Source organism: Orcinus orca, chromosome 12, assembly GCF_937001465.1.
Source record: "Orcinus orca chromosome 12, mOrcOrc1.1, whole genome shotgun sequence".
In the NCBI taxonomy this organism is placed as follows: Eukaryota; Metazoa; Chordata; class Mammalia; order Artiodactyla; family Delphinidae; genus Orcinus; species Orcinus orca.
The window spans coordinates 7,629,329-7,646,884 of record NC_064570.1 but is presented as its reverse complement, the minus strand read 5'-3'; the positions used below and the strand labels follow the sequence as shown (position 1 = coordinate 7,646,884).

The following is a 17,556-nucleotide window of genomic DNA, read 5'->3' as shown; positions in this document are numbered from 1 at the left end:
TCTGGTTGATTTTTAGGTATAACTCATGTTTTCATCTCATTTATAGTCTCTCCTGGTTGTCTGGCATTGTCCATCAAATTTAAAAACTTAGATTCCTGTAATGTACTTTTGTAATCTTACCAACAATGGAGGAATTAATACTGTACATAGATTTTTGTACAAAAAAATTACTTGGAGCATTGGTAATGGTGGCAAATATGCTGAAACAGCCTAACTATGGGGATAGTTCAATAAATTTTAGTGTACTTTATTGATTTACTTGGTTAAATCACACCATGACAGATATATGTATATATAAATATTTTTAAAACAGCCAACGCTTAATATTCATTTATTTATTTGTAACAAATATTTGAATCAGTCACCAAAACAGACAAAAATCCCTTTTCTCATGGAGCTTACATTCTAGTGGAGTGGGAGACAGACAAGAACAAACAATGGCTCAGTGGTATATCAGACTGTGATGAATGCTGTAAAAAAGAAAAGGAAGGAGTGTCAGGAGTGCTGGGGGTCTCAGGAGTGTGTGTTCAGGAATATTCAGTGGGGTAAGTGTCGCTGAGAAAGTGACATTTGAGCAAAAGACTTGAAGCCGAAAAGCCGTGGGTCACGTGGCTCTGGGGGAACAGCCAGTGCAGGGGACAAGGGGAGGGGAGTGTCTGGTAGAAGCGAGAGTAGAAATCTCAAGAGTGTTCATATAAAGAGGAGCGGAAAAGTGAGGCAATATAGCTGTAGGGGAAAGTTGGACAGAGGGGACTCTTAATTTGGTGAAATAACACGTGAACAGCACACGTCGAAAGACACGGTACAATAGAGAAGGGAGAGTGGACAGCGAGGGAGGCCTTCCTTGCAGGAGCACGTCGGAGACTAGCACGGAGAGGGCTGGCGGCCTGGCTGGCAGGCTCTGAGCGAGGTGCTGAGGAGGCCCGGCGGCCGCGAGCTGGGCCCCGAGGCAGCAGGGGGAGGCGCGATTGCCAGGCCCGGCAGCCTCAGCGAGGCCGGGTTGCGAGCTCGGCTGGGCTCGGCCGCGGACGGCGAGGGTGGCAGGCGAGGCCTGGCAGGCCCGGAGCGCGGCCTGGTCGGGCGGGCTCTGGTGAGCGCGGCCTGGCGCGCAGGGTCTGCAGGACCCGGCGCGGCCTGGCTGGCAGCGCGTGGCCGGGGCTGGCGGGCGCGGGCGAGCGCGGCCGGGCGGGCCTGGCGCGCAGGGTCGGGAGGACCCGGCGCGGCCTGGGCTGCGGAGCGTGGCCGGGTCTGGCGGGTGCGGGCGAGCGTGGCCTGGCGGGCGCCCTGGCGCGCAGGGTCGGGAGGACCTCCCGGGGCCTGGCCGGTGGCGCGTGGCCGGGTCTGGCGGGTCCGGGTGAGCGTGGCCTGGTCTGGCGGGCCCGGGCGAGCGCGGCCTGGAGGGCCCGGCCTGGAGAGCGCTGTCTGGAGGGCCCAGCGCGTGGTCTGGCGGACCCGGCGCGGTCTGGTGGCCCCGGCCTGGAGACCGCGGTCGGGCGGACCCGCCACGGCCTGGCGGGCTCGGCAAGTGCGGTTTGGTCTGGCGGGCCCAGGTGAGCGCGGCCCGGTCTGGGGGGCCCGGCCTGGAGGCCGCGGTCGGGCGGGTCTGGCGGGCCCGGGGTGCGTGGCCTGGTCTGGAGGACCCGGCCTGGAGAGCGCGGCCTGGAGGACCCGGCGCGGTCTAGTCTGGTGGGGCCTCGCCAGTGCGGTCTGGTCTGGTGGGCCCGGGCGAGCTCGGCCTGGTCTGGCGGACCCGGCCTGGAGAGCGCGGTCTGGATGACCCGGCGCGGCCTGGCGGGCCCTGGTGAGCGCGGCCTGGCGGGCCCGGGGCGCAGGGTCTGAAGGACCCGGCGCGGCCTGGCCTGGAGAGCTCGGCCTGGTCTGGCGGACCCGGCCTGGAGAGCGCCGTCTGGTGGGCCCGGCGCGCGTGGCCTGGTTTGGAGGACCCGGCCTGGAGACCGTGGTCTGGAGGACCTGGCGCGCACGGCCTGGCGCGGTCCGGAGGACCCGGCGCGATCTGGCGGGCCCGGCGAGCTCGGGCTGGTCTGGTGGGCCCAGCGAGCGCGGCCTGGTCTGGCGGACCCGGCCTGGAGAGCGTGGTCTGGAGGACCTGGCGCGCGCGGTCTGGTGGGCCTGGCGCGGTCCGGCGGGCCCAGCGCGCGGTCTGGAGGACCCAGCGCGCGGTCTGGCGGGCCCAGCGCGGTCTGGCGGACCCGGCCTGGAGAGCGCGGTCTGGAGGACCCGGCGCGGCCTGGCGGGCCTGGGCGAGCGCGGCCTGGTCTGGCGGGCCCGGCCTGGAGACCGCGGTCTGACGGGCCTGGGGCGCGCAGCCTGGTCTGGAGGACCCGGCCTGGAGAGCGCGGCCTGGAGGACCCGGCGCGGTCTGGTCTGGTGGGGCCCCGCCAGTGCGGTCTGGTCTGGCGGACCCGGCCTGGAGAGCGTGGTCTGGCGGGCCCGGCGCGCGGTCTGGAGGACCCGGCGCGGTCTGGCGGGCCCGGCGAGCGCGGCCCAGCCCATTTGGCGCCGTCCTCGGGAGCTGGCCGTGGGCCTGGCGTGCTGGCCGCCGCCCCGCAGTCCTCGCCCGGCTCTCGTCCGGGGAGGACGGCCAGGCTGGCCGGTTGCCGCGGTTGTCTGCCGCGGTTCACTGCCGCGGTGCACTGCGGCCTCTCTCCGAGTGCCGGGGTCGGCAGTCGGTCCTGGCCGCCAGGTGGAGCGGGCAGAGGAAGAAGGCAAGGTGGACAGGCGGGCGCGATGCCGATGGGGCCTGACGCTGAGGGATGCCGGGGCCCCGCGCCGCGGTGGCAGAGGTCGGCCGGATCCCTCCCGGCCTGAGGCCAGAGCCCTCCTCGTTTTCTTTTCAGGGCGAACCCAGCAGTTATGAGGAGCCCCCAGGAGCTCTGGGCACAGGGCCGGATGGGGCCGCCGTGTGGGGGGACAGGAGGCGTGGGGGGAGGGTCTTTAAGGTGGGGGACCCGCAGCCTGGGAGCGCCCCCTCCTGGCCGCTGCGCGCGCCGCTTCCCACCGGCCTAGCCCGCCCTCCGTGTCTCCCGGAGCGCAGCGCTGTAGGGCGCGTCGAAGCCCCACCCTCTCTCCCGGTCCCAGGCACGCCCACTGTGGGCGGGGCTACGGGCGCTGTCCTCGGTCCCGCAGCCGCCTCAGGGCTTTTGCGCCTATGCAGTCGAAAAAAGATTTTCAAACAGAACCCTGGAGTTTCTGGCAGAGAAGGACGATTCTGGCAGGCCGAATCACGTAGGCAGGCAGGAGAAAGAACCGCTGTACTGTTGTTGGTATGGTGCTGTGGGTCTGAAAGCCATTATCCGCTCTCCATTGGCGTCTTAATTTTTACCCTTTCTACTCTGTCTCTCTCTTTTAAAGATCTCTGGTGTATTTATCAAATTGGACCAGTTGTAATCCTGAGGTCATGACACGCACTCATCAATCAATCTGTGAAGTCACCTCTTTCTGTTTTTTAATTAGTTGTTTTGGATAATGCAACGAACCCCTTCTCTAACAAAATCCAGGACCTTGACAATAACCACTGTCTGTGTGGTCTTCCATCCTCCTGTCTCTCTTCACTGGAGATAATCATTCGCTCACATCCTGTATTTGTGAGCGAATGATTTTCTTTCTTCTTTCCTCTCTTTTCCCAGAGTCTGACTGTCTTTCTCTCTTTCTCAAATGTCTGGCTGTATGTGGTGTTTTCAACTTAATAGAAAGTATGTATCACGCTGTGTGTAATGTTTTGGGACTTAAGTGGTAACAATATTATATTGTTGAAAAACAACTATATTATCTTTCACTGTGATTTATTCCTCTGATTCCTACGTAATATTGTAGATCTACCAGAGTTAATTTGTCCACTCTTCTCCTGATGGGCATTTGAGTTGTTTCCAAGCTTTTAAGAAATTAATTAATTAGGTTGCGCTGGGTCTTAGTTGTGGCATGCGGGATCTAGTTTCCTGACCAGGGATAGGACCTGGGCCTCCTGTGTTGGGAGCGCAGGGTCTTAACCACTGGACCACCACGGGAGTCCCTGTTTCCAGGTTTTTGCTAGTGTGAAGAACACGAGATGGTCTTTCACATGTTTCTTGTCATGTATACGTCTATGGCTTTCGCTTATGTATTTACCTAAGAGTTGAATAGCTAGGCCGTAGGGTACATGAACGTTCAATGATAGGACACAATGCCATGCCCACTTATGTAGTGGTTGTACCAGTTCACACTTCCACCAGCAACACAGGAGAGCTCTGGAGCTTCTCTTCTCCCACATTTGGTGTTTAATTTTTGTCGATAGAATGGCTGGAATTGGTAAGCCGCATGGTCTTGATCACCAGTGATGTTGAACATCTCTTTATTTATGAAGGTGTTTTTCTCCTGTTTGATCATGTCTTGTCCATTTTATATTGAGTTATCTATTGCATGTGATCAATTCTTTCCCTCTAGAAGCTTTAGAATTTTATCTTTGCCTTTGATATTAGAATCACCATACTGTGACTAGGTGTGGGTTTTCCCTTCTCTCTCCTCTCAGTGTGTTCTCTCTGTCATACGTCGTTCATTTTATTTCCTAGAATTATAAAAAAACTTTTTTTGTTTTTGTGTGTGAGTATATATCTTCTTGATGCTAGTTCTTTGCCAGCTCTTTGTGTCTCCTAGTTTATAACTTGTTCTAAACTTTTTTAAGCTATTTTTTAAAAATAGCTTAAATAGTTTTTCTTAAGCTACTTTTTCATGACTATAAACTTTTTAATAAGCCACAGTTATTATTTTTTTTTGTAGTTAATGCTTTTGAGTCTTCAGTATTTCCCTACATTACGATCTAAAAGATAACTCCAGCTTTTACTGAGTTAAAATTTGGTTTCTGATGTTTACATCTTTTAATCCATTTAGAGTTGATTTTTGTATACAGTGGTAGGTAGGGATTCAGTTTTTATCCTTTTTACTGTATGGATTGCCATTTTGTTTCCAGTATCATTTATTGAACAGTCTCTTTGCTCACTGACCTGATACGTTACTTCTATTGTGTATCAAAGTTTGACTCATAGATATGTCTGTGTGCTCTCTGTTCTGGTGTCTTGATCTTTGTTACAGTCTCTTTGTCAGTTTATTTGTTCCTGTGCCAACTACCATCATATTGATATTATGGAGACTTTTTATTGCAATAATATCCCAGGCAGACTGAGAAGTGATTAGCGTACTTGTGGACCATTCTAAAGAATTTTGATTCTATAGCATGTATGATGGGAAGTTATTGAAGAATTTCAGCAGCCAAGCTATATATTCTGATTTATGTTTTTGGTGCAAGATGGATGGGGAAGAGAGGATGGTGAGGAACGAGACAGGAGTTGGAGGCAAGGGGCCCAATTAGGAGGCTGTTGCCAGAATACAGGTGGGAGGTGACAGTGGTTTCAGTAGTTGTAGAGAAGGAGAGAGGTGGACGCATTTGAGGTGCAGGTAGAAGCAATACAACTTTCTGATGTGACAGGTGAGAGGAAGATAGGACTGAGTGCAATGTGTTTGGGGCTGTGTGGGGATGCCATTCCTGAGACGGAGAATTCTGGGGAAGGGGCCGTTTGTAAGCTTTCAAATGAATTATAGTGCCATTTTTACTTTGCTGATGCTTGGAAATAGCTCTATGGTTATGAATGTTTTATGGCTTGTTCATACTCTTTTCTTTCGAATAGGTGACTCTCATTTGAAGAACGCAACCAGATCGCTCCTGGAATTCAACACCACAATGAGCTGCGGGCAGCAGAGCACAAATCACAGAGTGCAGAGTAGCATCACCTTCTTATGTGGGAAAACCTTGGTGAGTCCACACAGAGGCACTTTATAATCTTTCTTTTAAAAACGTTTGTCCTTGGGGTGTTCTTGCTGTAGCGGGTATTCTAGGACGACCAAGGGAGCAAAATTAAAAACACGAGCAAACAGATGAACAGGAACCCCAGCCTAATTACCGTCACCATTAAGAACCAATAAGTAAACAAATCCTAAGCCTATAGTTACAACGTTTCAGTGAAATTTGACCCACATCCTGTGTAAAACTCCAGTGTAAAGGTTAGGGTGTTTAAACTCAAAGCACTGTTGAATGTTTATGTTGCAGCATAAATTTTTTTTTTTCTTTCTGAAACTTCTTCTCCCAGCATTTTATTTTGATAATTGTCAAGGCAATGTGTTTATTGTTTTAAACATTTGTCGTCATTTACATTAAATGGAACATATTAACATCTGTCTAGAAGAAGCCTTGGCCAGTGGGTAATGGGGTTCCCAACTTTTGGGGTATCACTAGTGTTGAAATGGGACCTAATTGTCGAAAGCGTGATGCTGGTGTTCTCACTATCTGCATATTGTATGTGATTTTTTGATTTTAATCTTTAGTGTTTAGAAAGGGGCTCTCAGCAAATGGTTGCTGGCTTTTAGCAAAAGCAATTTGTGTACAAACCCTGTGAATGTTCTCTAATAAGAGTAAGAATCCAAGTGTTCAGAAAAATCAGGTTGAGTGAAACTTAGGCGGTTACCAGATTGCTTTGAAGTATCATTTTTAGAATTTGGTGCTGTGACTGTTGCATTTTCAGGGCCATACTGTCTTGTCTGGAGAACTTTAAAAATAGAACTTATGTTGTTAATTTTGGACCAGCCTATCAGTTGCACTGCTGCCCATGTTGAAACCTTGGGAAAAAAATCTGTTTGCAGTGGTATGAAATCTGGAGGTCTGAGTTACAGAATAAGCTAGCTTGTTGTTTGAATTTTAACTAAATTGTCTTCAAGAATTCTGTGTTCACCCTGTGAGAACCAGAATTCACAGAACTCTTCAGATTTGCACATGGGCGCCCAGAGGTAAGTCCCCGCCACGTCTCATCAACCATCCACACTGTGGCTGACCAGTTCGGAGTCCTCGCTGGTCCCCTTCTGCTGGGAGGGGCCGCCCTCGAGTGCAGGGGCGTCTGAGCAAGGCTGGTGTACGAGCTCGGTCAGGTCCAGATGGGCCTCCTCCCGCGGCTTCCAGGAAGCATGAGGTCACATTTTCTGGCTTCGGTTTTGTTGGCTTTTGGTTCAGAGAACATTTGGAGTTTGAGAGTGGGAGGTCAGTGAAGATTACTTCCCATGAGCTTACTGTACTTGCATAGTTGGGGCAGTAGAACAGTTTTGGATCATTTATAGCCAAATTCCAACATGATTTTATGAAGCTTTTGTCTCAGAAGTTTTGGGTTTGGGAACTTCTTGATGACCTTGTTTAACTAAAACAGTTGTGTGTCATTCCCCACCTCCCGCTGCTAGTTTAAGATTTTTCGTTAGCCTTCACTGTTTCTGACTTAAAAAAAAGAACACTTTACAATATGCAGTATGCTAACTTATTTTTCCTTTTTTTTTTTTTAAAAAAAGGGAACTCCCGAATTTGTAACTGCAACAGACTGTGTGCATTACTTCGAGTGGAGGACAACTGCAGCCTGCAAGAAAGACGTTTTTAAAGCTAATAAAGAGGTAACAAGGGCCCTTCAAGGTTACATGCTTGTGCAATACATCCTGGGACCTTTAGGATTTGAAGTACTGACGCCAACTTTTTGGGGTAGAAATCTTATTGTGGTTTTCAAACTCCATTTGAGCAGAGATACCATGTGATTTAATTGTTCAGTTGTCCTGGGTGGTTCTTATTTCTACGACAGGGCATTTTAAATACACAGGACGGACTGGAAATGGAATGGCTCACTTGCGTAGAGCAGGTTAGCTCTTGGTTTCTGATGCCATGCAACTCAAGAGCCGAGTCCCAAGTCGAGCTTGGGTTTAGGTGCCATGCCACCTACAGATGGCATTTCCTCAGCCTTGGGGTGGCTTCTGGACGCCTTGTGGATCCAGGTCAGGTGTGCCTGGCCCTTCAGTTCTTTGCCAGCTCACCTCAGAGACTAGACGACTGTCATCATTACTTCCCTTCTTTCTCTGGTATCTGGTCAAGTGTTCCTGGTGGTTGATGAAGCACCCTCTTCCCTAGCCTAGAGCCTCTGACTTCCCCTGGTGCTGAAGGGGGCAGAAGACAGTTTCCTCTGCCGCTTCCCCACTCCCACCAGCCCGGGTCTTAAAGGTGACTTCCTGTGTTCACCCAGACAACAGTCTTCATGGGTTGAGTTTTCTCACTTTTCTCCGTTAGTTTTCTGTTCTGAAGAAGGGTTGAGTTCAAAGACTCTCAGGAACTAGGAACTGACAGATGGGAGTCATCAGTCATTTCTGCTGATGACCTAATGTGTTGTCATTTAAGAAGGGCAAAAAGAGATGTTTGTTCTTAAAAAATAAAACTGAATTTAGGGATTCGCAGGGGGAGGGGGAGGGAGCGGGAGATTAAAAAACAAAAACAAATTTAGTTATGAATAGTAAGTTATCACCGACTCTTCAGCTGTGGCAATCTACAAAAGAAAAGGCAGTCGGAATGCTGCCTCCATGGGTGTAAGGAATGTTCAATGGGAGGAAATTTCAAAGTGTGGGAAGAAGTAAGGCCTAATGAAATGACACTGATATTTAGTAGGAGATGGTGTCAAATTTAAACTTTGCATTTTGAAACTTAGCTTCAACTATTTGCCAATGTACAGTTAACGGCAGGAAAAGCATCTCTGAACCGCAGTGCCAGACACCTTCTGCTCTCCTGTGAGACCCCAGGCCTTCCAGGCCCCATGGAGGCTCCTTCTCTTGGGCCCTGGTTCTCCAGCTGACAGTTATTACACCCATTTTTCCTGTTTTAACCGAGCGTCCTTTTTCCTTGCTTTGCTGAACTGACAGTTGTTTCCCACCACCTAGGGAATAATTGCTTCCCCAAAGAAATAAAGAAATAGTGACTTGTTTTTGATTTTCTTTGTGCTATAGGTCAGAAGTCACAAACTACATCCTGTGTTTGTACAGCCTCAGAACTAAGAATGGTTTTTACATTTTTATAGGATTGTAAAAAAAAAGCAGAGAAGAATACACAGCAGAGACCTACGTCACTCACAAAGCCTAACATGTTTACAGAACAAGTGTGCTGACCCCTGTTCTAAGTCGTTTTGGGGGGTGGGAACGGGAAGATACAGTCTGTGTTTTTCTCAGAAGTGACGTTTAGCTGATCCAAAGATGCAGGAGGAGTGCTGGTATGTTCCCAGTGATCAGTTCTTTGGGCCTGGTTGGCAGCCGGGCTTTATTCGTGGAGTTTTCATTTATCGAGGGCATGTTGTGGGCTAAGCATTAGGAATTTCCTTACATTTTGAAAGGGTTGTTGCATTCATGGAACTCATAGACCGAAGGTATGGAGGGCATCGCTCTGCCTTAGGTGTAGCTAGATTAGACGGGAAGAACCAGAGAGCATGATGGCTGCAAAAGCAACGCTGTCACCGCCAGCGGATCACTGTGAAGCATAGTCCCTTTTCTCTGTCTTCAGTAGGATTTGATTAGACCTTACAGGCTATGATAGAACTTCAAAAATTACATGAAATGTCGAAACACTCATCATTCCTTAAAAAAAAACCCTAGATTCCACACCTTATTGATAGCTCCTCATTTCTTCTGTTGGTTTGGCTTTGTCAGATTTAGAATGGTGTGATGAGCAAAGAACACGGTGGTTCCAAAAAGTGCCTTTTAAACCCACCGGTGTAGTGCTTGTTCAGTGGATTCTGGTGGGGTCGTTTTAGATCGTAATTTCCGTAAAAGCTCGTGGACACACATCCCCTACCATCCTACTCTTGGGACACGCAGAGAATGCAGAACTGGCAAGCTAGTGGTCTTACCGGAGTTACATAAATACGGTTAATGTACATCCGTACACCGTTAACAAGGGTGACTCAGTGCGCAGTGTGGGGAGCTGGCACCAGCCTCCTTCCCCGGCCGCTGCATTCCTGCGCTGATGAATGTCTCCATTGCTCTGCTCGGGGGAGCAGGAAGTGGGAGGACTTTCCCCAGGAGCCTTGCTTGTTTTTCCGATGCTCCCTCCAGTTTTGGGGGGCGCTGCACTGGGCGTGTCTCCTGTTCCTTCCTGGAGTCGGGAGACAGCCAGAAGTTGCTCACGGCCTTGAGCCGGGTGTCTGCAGCAGGCGTGGCTCACTGGAAGCCTTCAAGCCTTTCGGTGACATCAAGCTAGTTTCAGGAGTGTGGCCCCATCTTCCCTCCTGCTGTGTGCCGTCCCGCTCCCTCGTCTTTATTTTGTAGCTGGAGAGTTGCTGCTTTGTCTCCTTTCTTGAATTGCTGCCCCGTTGGGTTGAGTTCATGTCTCTGTGTTATCCTGCTGGGGGTTGACAAGCTCTAGATTTGCAGGATTATGGACGCGGGTTACTTTTACTGGAGCCTCCTCCGGGTCTGCAGTCCTCCCTTTCTTGCACTTCCGTTGCCTTTCTGCAGGACGTAGTGCCAGGCGTGGTTCTGGCCTCCTGACCTCCCCTGCTCTGTGCCCATGCTCGCCCTCCTTGGTTGGCGTCAGCATCTCTGGCCAGCGTTGTAGGCAACGGGAGACTTTGCTTTAAGGGTTTGGTTGAAGTGAGTTTAGGTGCCCCCCTGAGGCTCCGAGGGGGTGCAAGTCCTTGGGTTCCATCCGTTTGCTCTCCGCGAAGTCTCTGCAAACAGGACAGGGGAAGAGGGTTAGTGGGTCAGCGCATTCCTGCGGGTTTGATAGCATCTTTCTGAGAAACATTTAAAAGCTAAACATTAACTTTTGTAAACGGACCTGCCTGTGAATAGCTTCAGTTTTCTAAAAGCCAATTTAAGGAAAATTACCCATAGGAAGTGATGAAACAAAGTATTTTGAAATGATTGCAGCGAACATGAGTTTTTAGAATACTCCTTGGCCGAGGAGATTAAAATGATACGGGGATGTTTCACGTGAAGACTGGGCGACCCGGGCCTCTACTCGGGGTACATCTCTGGGCTTGGACGCCTTGCCTTCCGAATTTGGTGGAACTTCGAAAGCACAGGGTCTTGCCACCTGTAATGGGTTCCTTGACATTCTTCCTACACCCCTTTTTCTCCTGCTAGCGTTATTGAGGTATAATTGACAAATAAAACTGCATATACTTTAAGTGTATAACGTGATTTGATATACTCCTTGACTTAAAAAAAAAATAAAAGACCATTCGTTCATAGAGATGAGAGAGTGCTCATAAGTTAGAATCCAGCTAGAGGCCCAGAGGAGGAACTTCTCTTCATGTTAGTGAGCAGGGGTTCAACGGACCCCTGTTAGGTTCTGGGTACTGTCCTAAGCCTTGCTTAGGGCTACAGCAGTGACAAAGGCCCTGTCCTCGGGGAGCTTCCACTCAGGTTAGCAGGTGGAGGTGCCCGGTGATAGACACCAGTGCTCTGAAGAAGAGAGCTGGCGATGTCAGAAACGGCCCCACTACGCAGGTGGCCCTTCACCTGAGGCCGGGGCGCAGTGAGAGAGCCGTGGGGCTATAAGGGAATCATCCCAGGTAGAGGCAGCATCACTTCCACGGGGCTGATCTGTACCCAGAAGCCAGTGTGGCTGCGTGGAGGGTCCCCGAGGTTGGAGACCGTGGAGGAGCTGAGATTTCACCCTCAGTGTGATGGGAGGCCACTGGTGGATTTTGAGCAAGGAGTGATGTGACCCAATGGAGTTTTAAAAGGATTGATCTGGTGCTTGTGGAGACATTGGCTGGGGGAAGGGGACATGGAAGCTGGAACCAGGGGTCCCGTTAAAAGAGACTGTTGCAGGCGAGAGGTGATGGCAGCTTAGACACGGGTGGTAACGGAGGAGCTGATCCAGGGTTGGGTTTGAAGCGCTGAGAGGACTTGCCGATGGTTTAGATGTGGAACGTGCGGGTTCTCCATGGCCTTCATGGTTTGGCCCTGAGCAACGGGCTGAATGATTGTGCGTTACTGAGGTGGGGAATGCTGGGATGAGAGCAGGTTTTGAGGGGAAAAAAGGTCTATTTTAAATATGTTAAAATTCAGATGCTTTTGTGTATCTAAGTGACAACGGTAAATAACAGCAGGTGACACACATTGACTCACCAGCACCTGCACCAAGAGCATTACGTGTATTAACTCGTTCAGTCTTTACAGCAACCCTGTGAAGTATCGATAGTTACTGTTATTATTCCCACTTGACACATGGGGAAACCGAGGCACAGAGGCTCGATTGGCTCGTGGTCATACTAAGTGTCAGCCCCGGAGTTTGGACCCAGGCGTTCTGTCTGCAGAGTCTGCTCACGAACACATCTTTTGTGCTGGCGTTGGCTGTGAAGTCTGGGCTTGCGGGGAGAGGTCACGGCTAGAAACATACACTTGGGAGCCAGTGGCGGGTACCTAATGCGTTGTGCACGAGGTCACCAGGGGAATGAGCGGCCGAGAAGTCAGCCGTGGGACACCTCTGCACTTAGGGTCCGTTCAAAGGAAGTTGAGGCACATTCCCAGCAGGCTGAGAAAGCAGGCTGTGGGCAGAGGGACCCCAGGAGCCCCTGGAGGCCAGGCAGCCAAGTGAAGAAAGAGTTTCGGGCAGGGGAAGACCGTTGGCATGAGGCCGGGGGGGAAGGCCGAGAGTGGTAGTGAGGTCAGAGTGGGTAGTGGCTGCATCCAGCAGAGGGTGACGGAGAGGGAGAGAGGACAGTGAGGGTGGGCAGGCGGGAACGTCTGCGCTGGTTGCAGGGCTGCGGCGTGGTGGCCGTGGGGGTGTAGGGACAGGGGATGACGTGCGTGAGAGGCGGCAGCAGGACAGCACGCCAAGGGGGGACGGGAATGGAGCGGCTGGGAGGGAACAGGTGGGCAGAAGCAGCCGGAGCCCTGTCGGCCTTGGCTTTGCTGTCATCGGGGAACCTCATGGCGTGGAGACTGGTGTCCCGTGATGTGGGGCATAGGCTTTGCTGAGCCCCCAGCCGCCGGGAAGGTGTGTGTCAAAGACTCGTGTTCTCTCCTGTTTCTCCTAGGTGCCGTGCTACGTGTTTGACAGAGAGCTGAAGAAGCATGATTTAAACCCACTGATCAAGATCAGCGGTGCTTATTTGGTGGACGACTCTGACCTGGACACTTCTCTGTTCATCAACGTTTGCAGAGACATAGGTCTGAGTCCGGGGGCGTTGTGGGTGGGGATGGTGAAGGATTTCTCTGGAGGCTTCAGTATCTTTGCCCTTGCACCGTACTCCTTTGTGGATAACCCTGTCGCTGATTGGGCCCTCTAAGAAAGCTTGTCCCCAAAGATGCTCTCTGCACAACCCCTCCCCTTTGCCCCCAGGAAATTCTGATGCCATCGCAAAGTCCATTCTGACCATCGGCCATGCCAACATGTTCTGTCTGCCAGATGCTTTGGGTTTCAGGATTCTCAAGTAAACCTTCCTTCTCACGATGAGGGGAGAATTGGCTGATTTGGGTACTGGGGGTGCTGAGAGCTGCCGGGGCAGAGGAGACATGGAAACCCTGCCCTCGATGAGTGCTATAAGACTTGAACTAGGTAGAGCCCAGGCTGGGTGATATTTACCCATCCACGGCAGAACTATTTTAGGGCCCCTGTTACGTTGTGGCCTCTAATTTAGGCGCTGAGCTGCAGCACTGAGCACGTGGAGGTTCCTGCACTCTTGGAGAAGATGCACAGTAAAGCCCCTGTAACGTGTAAGGTGGCAGGTGACGATAAAAGTAACGCAGCCTAAAGAGAAACACAGCTGTAGTCATTGTGGTATTGCTGCCGGCAGGCTGTACTGTCTGGCTATTATCCCAGGCACATCTAGTTTGTTCTTTTCTTTACTCCTCCCCCGGACTGGTGAGGTAGCGCCCTGACAATTGGATCCGTCTGCAGTTTGACCAAAGTTATAGAGACAGAAAGGAGTGGATCTAAGATTCGAACCCAGAACTGTCCATAGGTTGTTTCCATGAATCTACTCATCTTTCCACCAATCCACTCCACGGAGACCCTGCCTTTTCTTGTCTGTAGGTGATTCTAAGGTTCCCGTAGCTCTAGGAGAAGGGCTGTGTCCCTTAACTACCAGTAGCACCTTAGTCCCTGTCTATCGGCACCTCTTATGTACCAGGTACAGAGTGAGCATCTTACATTGTTTCGCCCTCACTTCCTGGCTGCCCTGCAGGGCAGGAAAGCTGTTCCCATTTTCCACTTTCAGATTGGTCGTTGGCTTGCCCAGGGTCTCGGGATGGGATGGGATCCTACTCTTCCGGGTTTCCAGACCTCTGCTACCTTATATCACTTATGGAGACTTAAAAAAATTTGATAATTTTTTCAAGGGACCCTGGACCTAAGGTTAAGTGTGATTGCTACACTTGACACATTCTCTGATTCAATGTCACACATTTTACAGAGGTGCTACGGGCCACGAGTCTGGAGGTGCGTTCCTGTCCCACCGGCACTGCCGCCTGCCTGGTGAGAGGGGACCGGGCATTCGACGTCGGCCGGCCCAAGGAGGGACTGAAGCTCATGAGCGATGACAGGTCGGTCTGCTGGTGGCATGTGTAATCTTCAGCAAGAGCCTGGCTTCTCAGGGAGTTGCAAGAATATCCCTTTTCAGCAGGGCTTGCAGAGTTACTGCTTCGCATAGGCTTGTAAAGTTAGCGGTCGTTGCTTGAGCCACGTAGGCTTGGTGACTTAGGCAGGAAGATGTGTATCAGGATCCAGCCCATGTCCATACGGGTATCCACTTCATGAAGTCACACCTACCTTAAGGTGTGTTTGGGTATCTCCCTTGCTTTGTCACCTGTGACGTTGGTTTTACGTCCGTGGTTTTATCTGTTCTTTAAAAAACACCGTCCTGGAGGCGAGTGACAGGAGGGCCGCTTTGCCACCGCCCTTCTGGGTGCAGAGTTTGCTTCCCGACTGGGACGAGGGGGCGCTCCTTAGTTCCCGGTGGGGATGTTTCATTTCTCCTGATAAGCTGTGTTGTTTACACACATTTTTCTCATGCGTTTGTACCTCTCTCGGTGGGGAGAGCTTTTTCTCCAGTGTGTCACACGTGGCCACATCCTGAACTTGGATCGAGGATTTTGATTTTCTCCCTGTTCCAGGAGCCTTTGGTAGACGCCTCGCTGCACCTGCTCTAGTCTGGAACTAGTGGTGTGTCTCCGTGTGCAGTAGATCACACTTCTGTCCCCAGGGAGAGCTGGGGCATAACCTAAATTTAAAAATGTCTGGGAGGTTCCTGTACGTGCGTCTGACTTCGTTTGCCAGAGCGGCCACGGCAGTGCCGCAGACTGTGCGGCTCCAGCAGCAGAAGTTTGTTTCCTCTCAGTTCCGGGGGCCGAGCTGTCAGCGGGTCCTTCTGAGACCTTTCCTCTCGGCTCGTAGACAGCCACCTCCTGCGTCCCCTCACAGCCTCTCCTCTGTGTGTCTGTGTCTGATCTCCTCTCCTTATAAGGACACCCATACTGTCCGATTAGGGTCCACAGCAGCGAACTCAACTTAATCACCTCTTCCAAGGCCCTGTTTCCAAATACGGTCACATCCTGAGGTCCTGGGGGTTAGGGCTTCCACATACGCAGTTTGCGGGGACACAGTTCAGCCTGTCGCACCGTCCTAAGTGATAAATGGGTGTCTTTCCCTACTGGGAGGGCTAGAGACGAATTCGGAAAGCGTGGGCGTCGAGCGAAAGCCTGAGCGTGTATTCGGAGGAAAGGAAGGTCATCTGTTTTCGGTGGTCCTGTGGCCGGTGCACCGGGAACTGTGGCCACAACCCACAGCTAGGCCAGCACCCCCATGGGCGGTTCCAGGCTCTGCCTGGCCGCGGGAGTCCGTGTCGCCAGCGCGCTGGGCTGTCTTCAGGCTTTAAAAAAAAAGATCTTCCGCTTGCACTGAGAAGTGGTCGTTTAGAGAAGAAGTGGTTGTGTAGCCTTGCGGGCTGAAATGCAGTTGGCCGGCCGGGCGGTGTTTGTTTTGTTTTGTTAGATTGTTTATAATCTTTTTTGTTGTACTCAAGCAGCTTTTCTTAGTATTTAAGTTTATATGTTGGCTGTTCTACTTATTTTTTTAAAGCACTCATTGAAGTTTACTTAAAAAAAATGTTTTTTTTCCCCAAACGGAAATAAATTGAACTGACTTCGCACGGTGGCTTCTTTGACAGCGTGCGCTTCTGCTCTCCCTTTCTGCGCGCACGGGGAACGGGGAGCAGAAGCTTGAGCTGCCGGCTCAGGGCAGCAGACTACTTGGAATGTAATTTGTACTTCCGTAACCCTAACCCTCTTTTCTCGACGTGTATCCTCCAGGCTTGTCCTGAGTTATGTGAAAGAAGGGGCAGTTCACCCAGACTTCTGTGAGGGTCACAGCCCGGCAGTGACTATCACGTTTGTCTGCCCGTCGGAGCGCAGAGAGGTGAGTGGCTTGTCTGAGAGGACGCCCCGGTGGCGTGAGCACAAGTCAGGGTGGGGCTGGTGCAGGACAGATGCCTCCGTGGAGGTGGCAGCCACGCTTCCCGGGACTGACTCGGACGCACATGCTCGGCTTGCTGTTTGCTGTTTCTCAGCGACCCGGGGGGTGTCTATGCTAAGAGAACGGTGTTTTGTTCAAGGGTCGAGTGCGGTATTAAGTGGTTCATAGACAGATTTTAAAAAACTGTAGAGCGATGCTGGTTGGAATGAATATTTGAAAAGACCGTACGTATCATCCTTAAACCTGTGATTTCACGTCTGTTAGTGCTTCAGATGAGGCACAGTAAAAATAGCTAATTGGTTTATAGAAACATAGTGAGAAGGGAGTAGTACAGATGGTGTGTAGACCTGGCAGAAATGGCTCGGGCCAGCGGCTGAGGTTCCGGGGGTGGGTACCAGTGTAGGAGAATTAGAGCCAGAAGGGGGGAGGTTCCTGCCAACTCAGAGTGGAGCGTGTCACCCCGTCGCCTGCCCGCCTCCGCCCTGGCCCCCCCCACTCTCCCGGGCAGTTGACCACCCTGTCCTCTGGCTGTTTACTCAGTTCGAGTGCGGTTGTAAACTCCTTGAGGGTAGGGCCTGCGTCTGGGGTGTCCTTGGGCCCCGTGCCCAGTGGTGTCTCACCGGTCCACTGCTGCTTAAGTGTCTTTGCAGATGCGGTGCAGATGAGGGGAGACATCCCCAGGGAGGAAGGAAGGGTAGGGCTTTCCTCCAATTTATTTCTGCCTTCTCCTTGTAGAATGAAGTAGGAGGAACTGAATTCTTTTGCCAAAGAATGTCCTGCCCTCCCCCCAAACAAACGTGGAATTTGCTCTGGTTTCTGGCAGGCAACTGGCTGTGTGTGTGTGTGTGTGTGTGTGTGTGTGTGTGTGTGTGTGTGTGTGTGTGTGTGTGTGTGTGTGTGTGTGTGTGTGTGTGTGTGTGTGTGTGTGTGTAGGGGGGCGTGTATGGAGACAGAAGTGCAGTCCAGCCAGCTTTCCATTCGTTGTCCCCAGACTTCTAGGGTCGCGTGATGTCCGCTCAGCAGAGACCTGACTGACCAGTAATCAGCGTTAGTCCTAAATGTGATATTGAGGACTGTTTATTTATACTATCCATCCTACAGATGTGAATCAAAATCTTTTGAGCCTGATGAGATGTTCTAAGCCGGCAGTGGTCTCAGTGTTTCCCTTTCTCACTTGTGCTGCATTCAGTGAGAAATCATTTCACACTATCACGAGGGAGAGAATGGAGAGTTCCCCTCTGTTC

At 51.5% G+C, this 17,556-nt stretch overlaps 1 protein-coding gene across 1 annotated transcript in view; it reads left to right on the top strand.

Moving 5' to 3' along the window:
* The window catches only part of IGF2R (insulin like growth factor 2 receptor), a 110,028-nt gene that overhangs the window by 24,760 nt on the left and 67,712 nt on the right, over positions 1 to 17,556 (top strand). Inside the window, exons 3-7 of the mRNA XM_012536407.3 lie at positions 5,679 to 5,803; positions 7,378 to 7,476; positions 12,879 to 13,011; positions 14,256 to 14,385; positions 16,150 to 16,255. Of these exons, the coding sequence (XP_012391861.2) occupies positions 5,679 to 5,803; positions 7,378 to 7,476; positions 12,879 to 13,011; positions 14,256 to 14,385; positions 16,150 to 16,255 (593 nt within the window). The remainder of the gene's footprint in view (positions 1 to 5,678; positions 5,804 to 7,377; positions 7,477 to 12,878; positions 13,012 to 14,255; positions 14,386 to 16,149; positions 16,256 to 17,556) is intronic.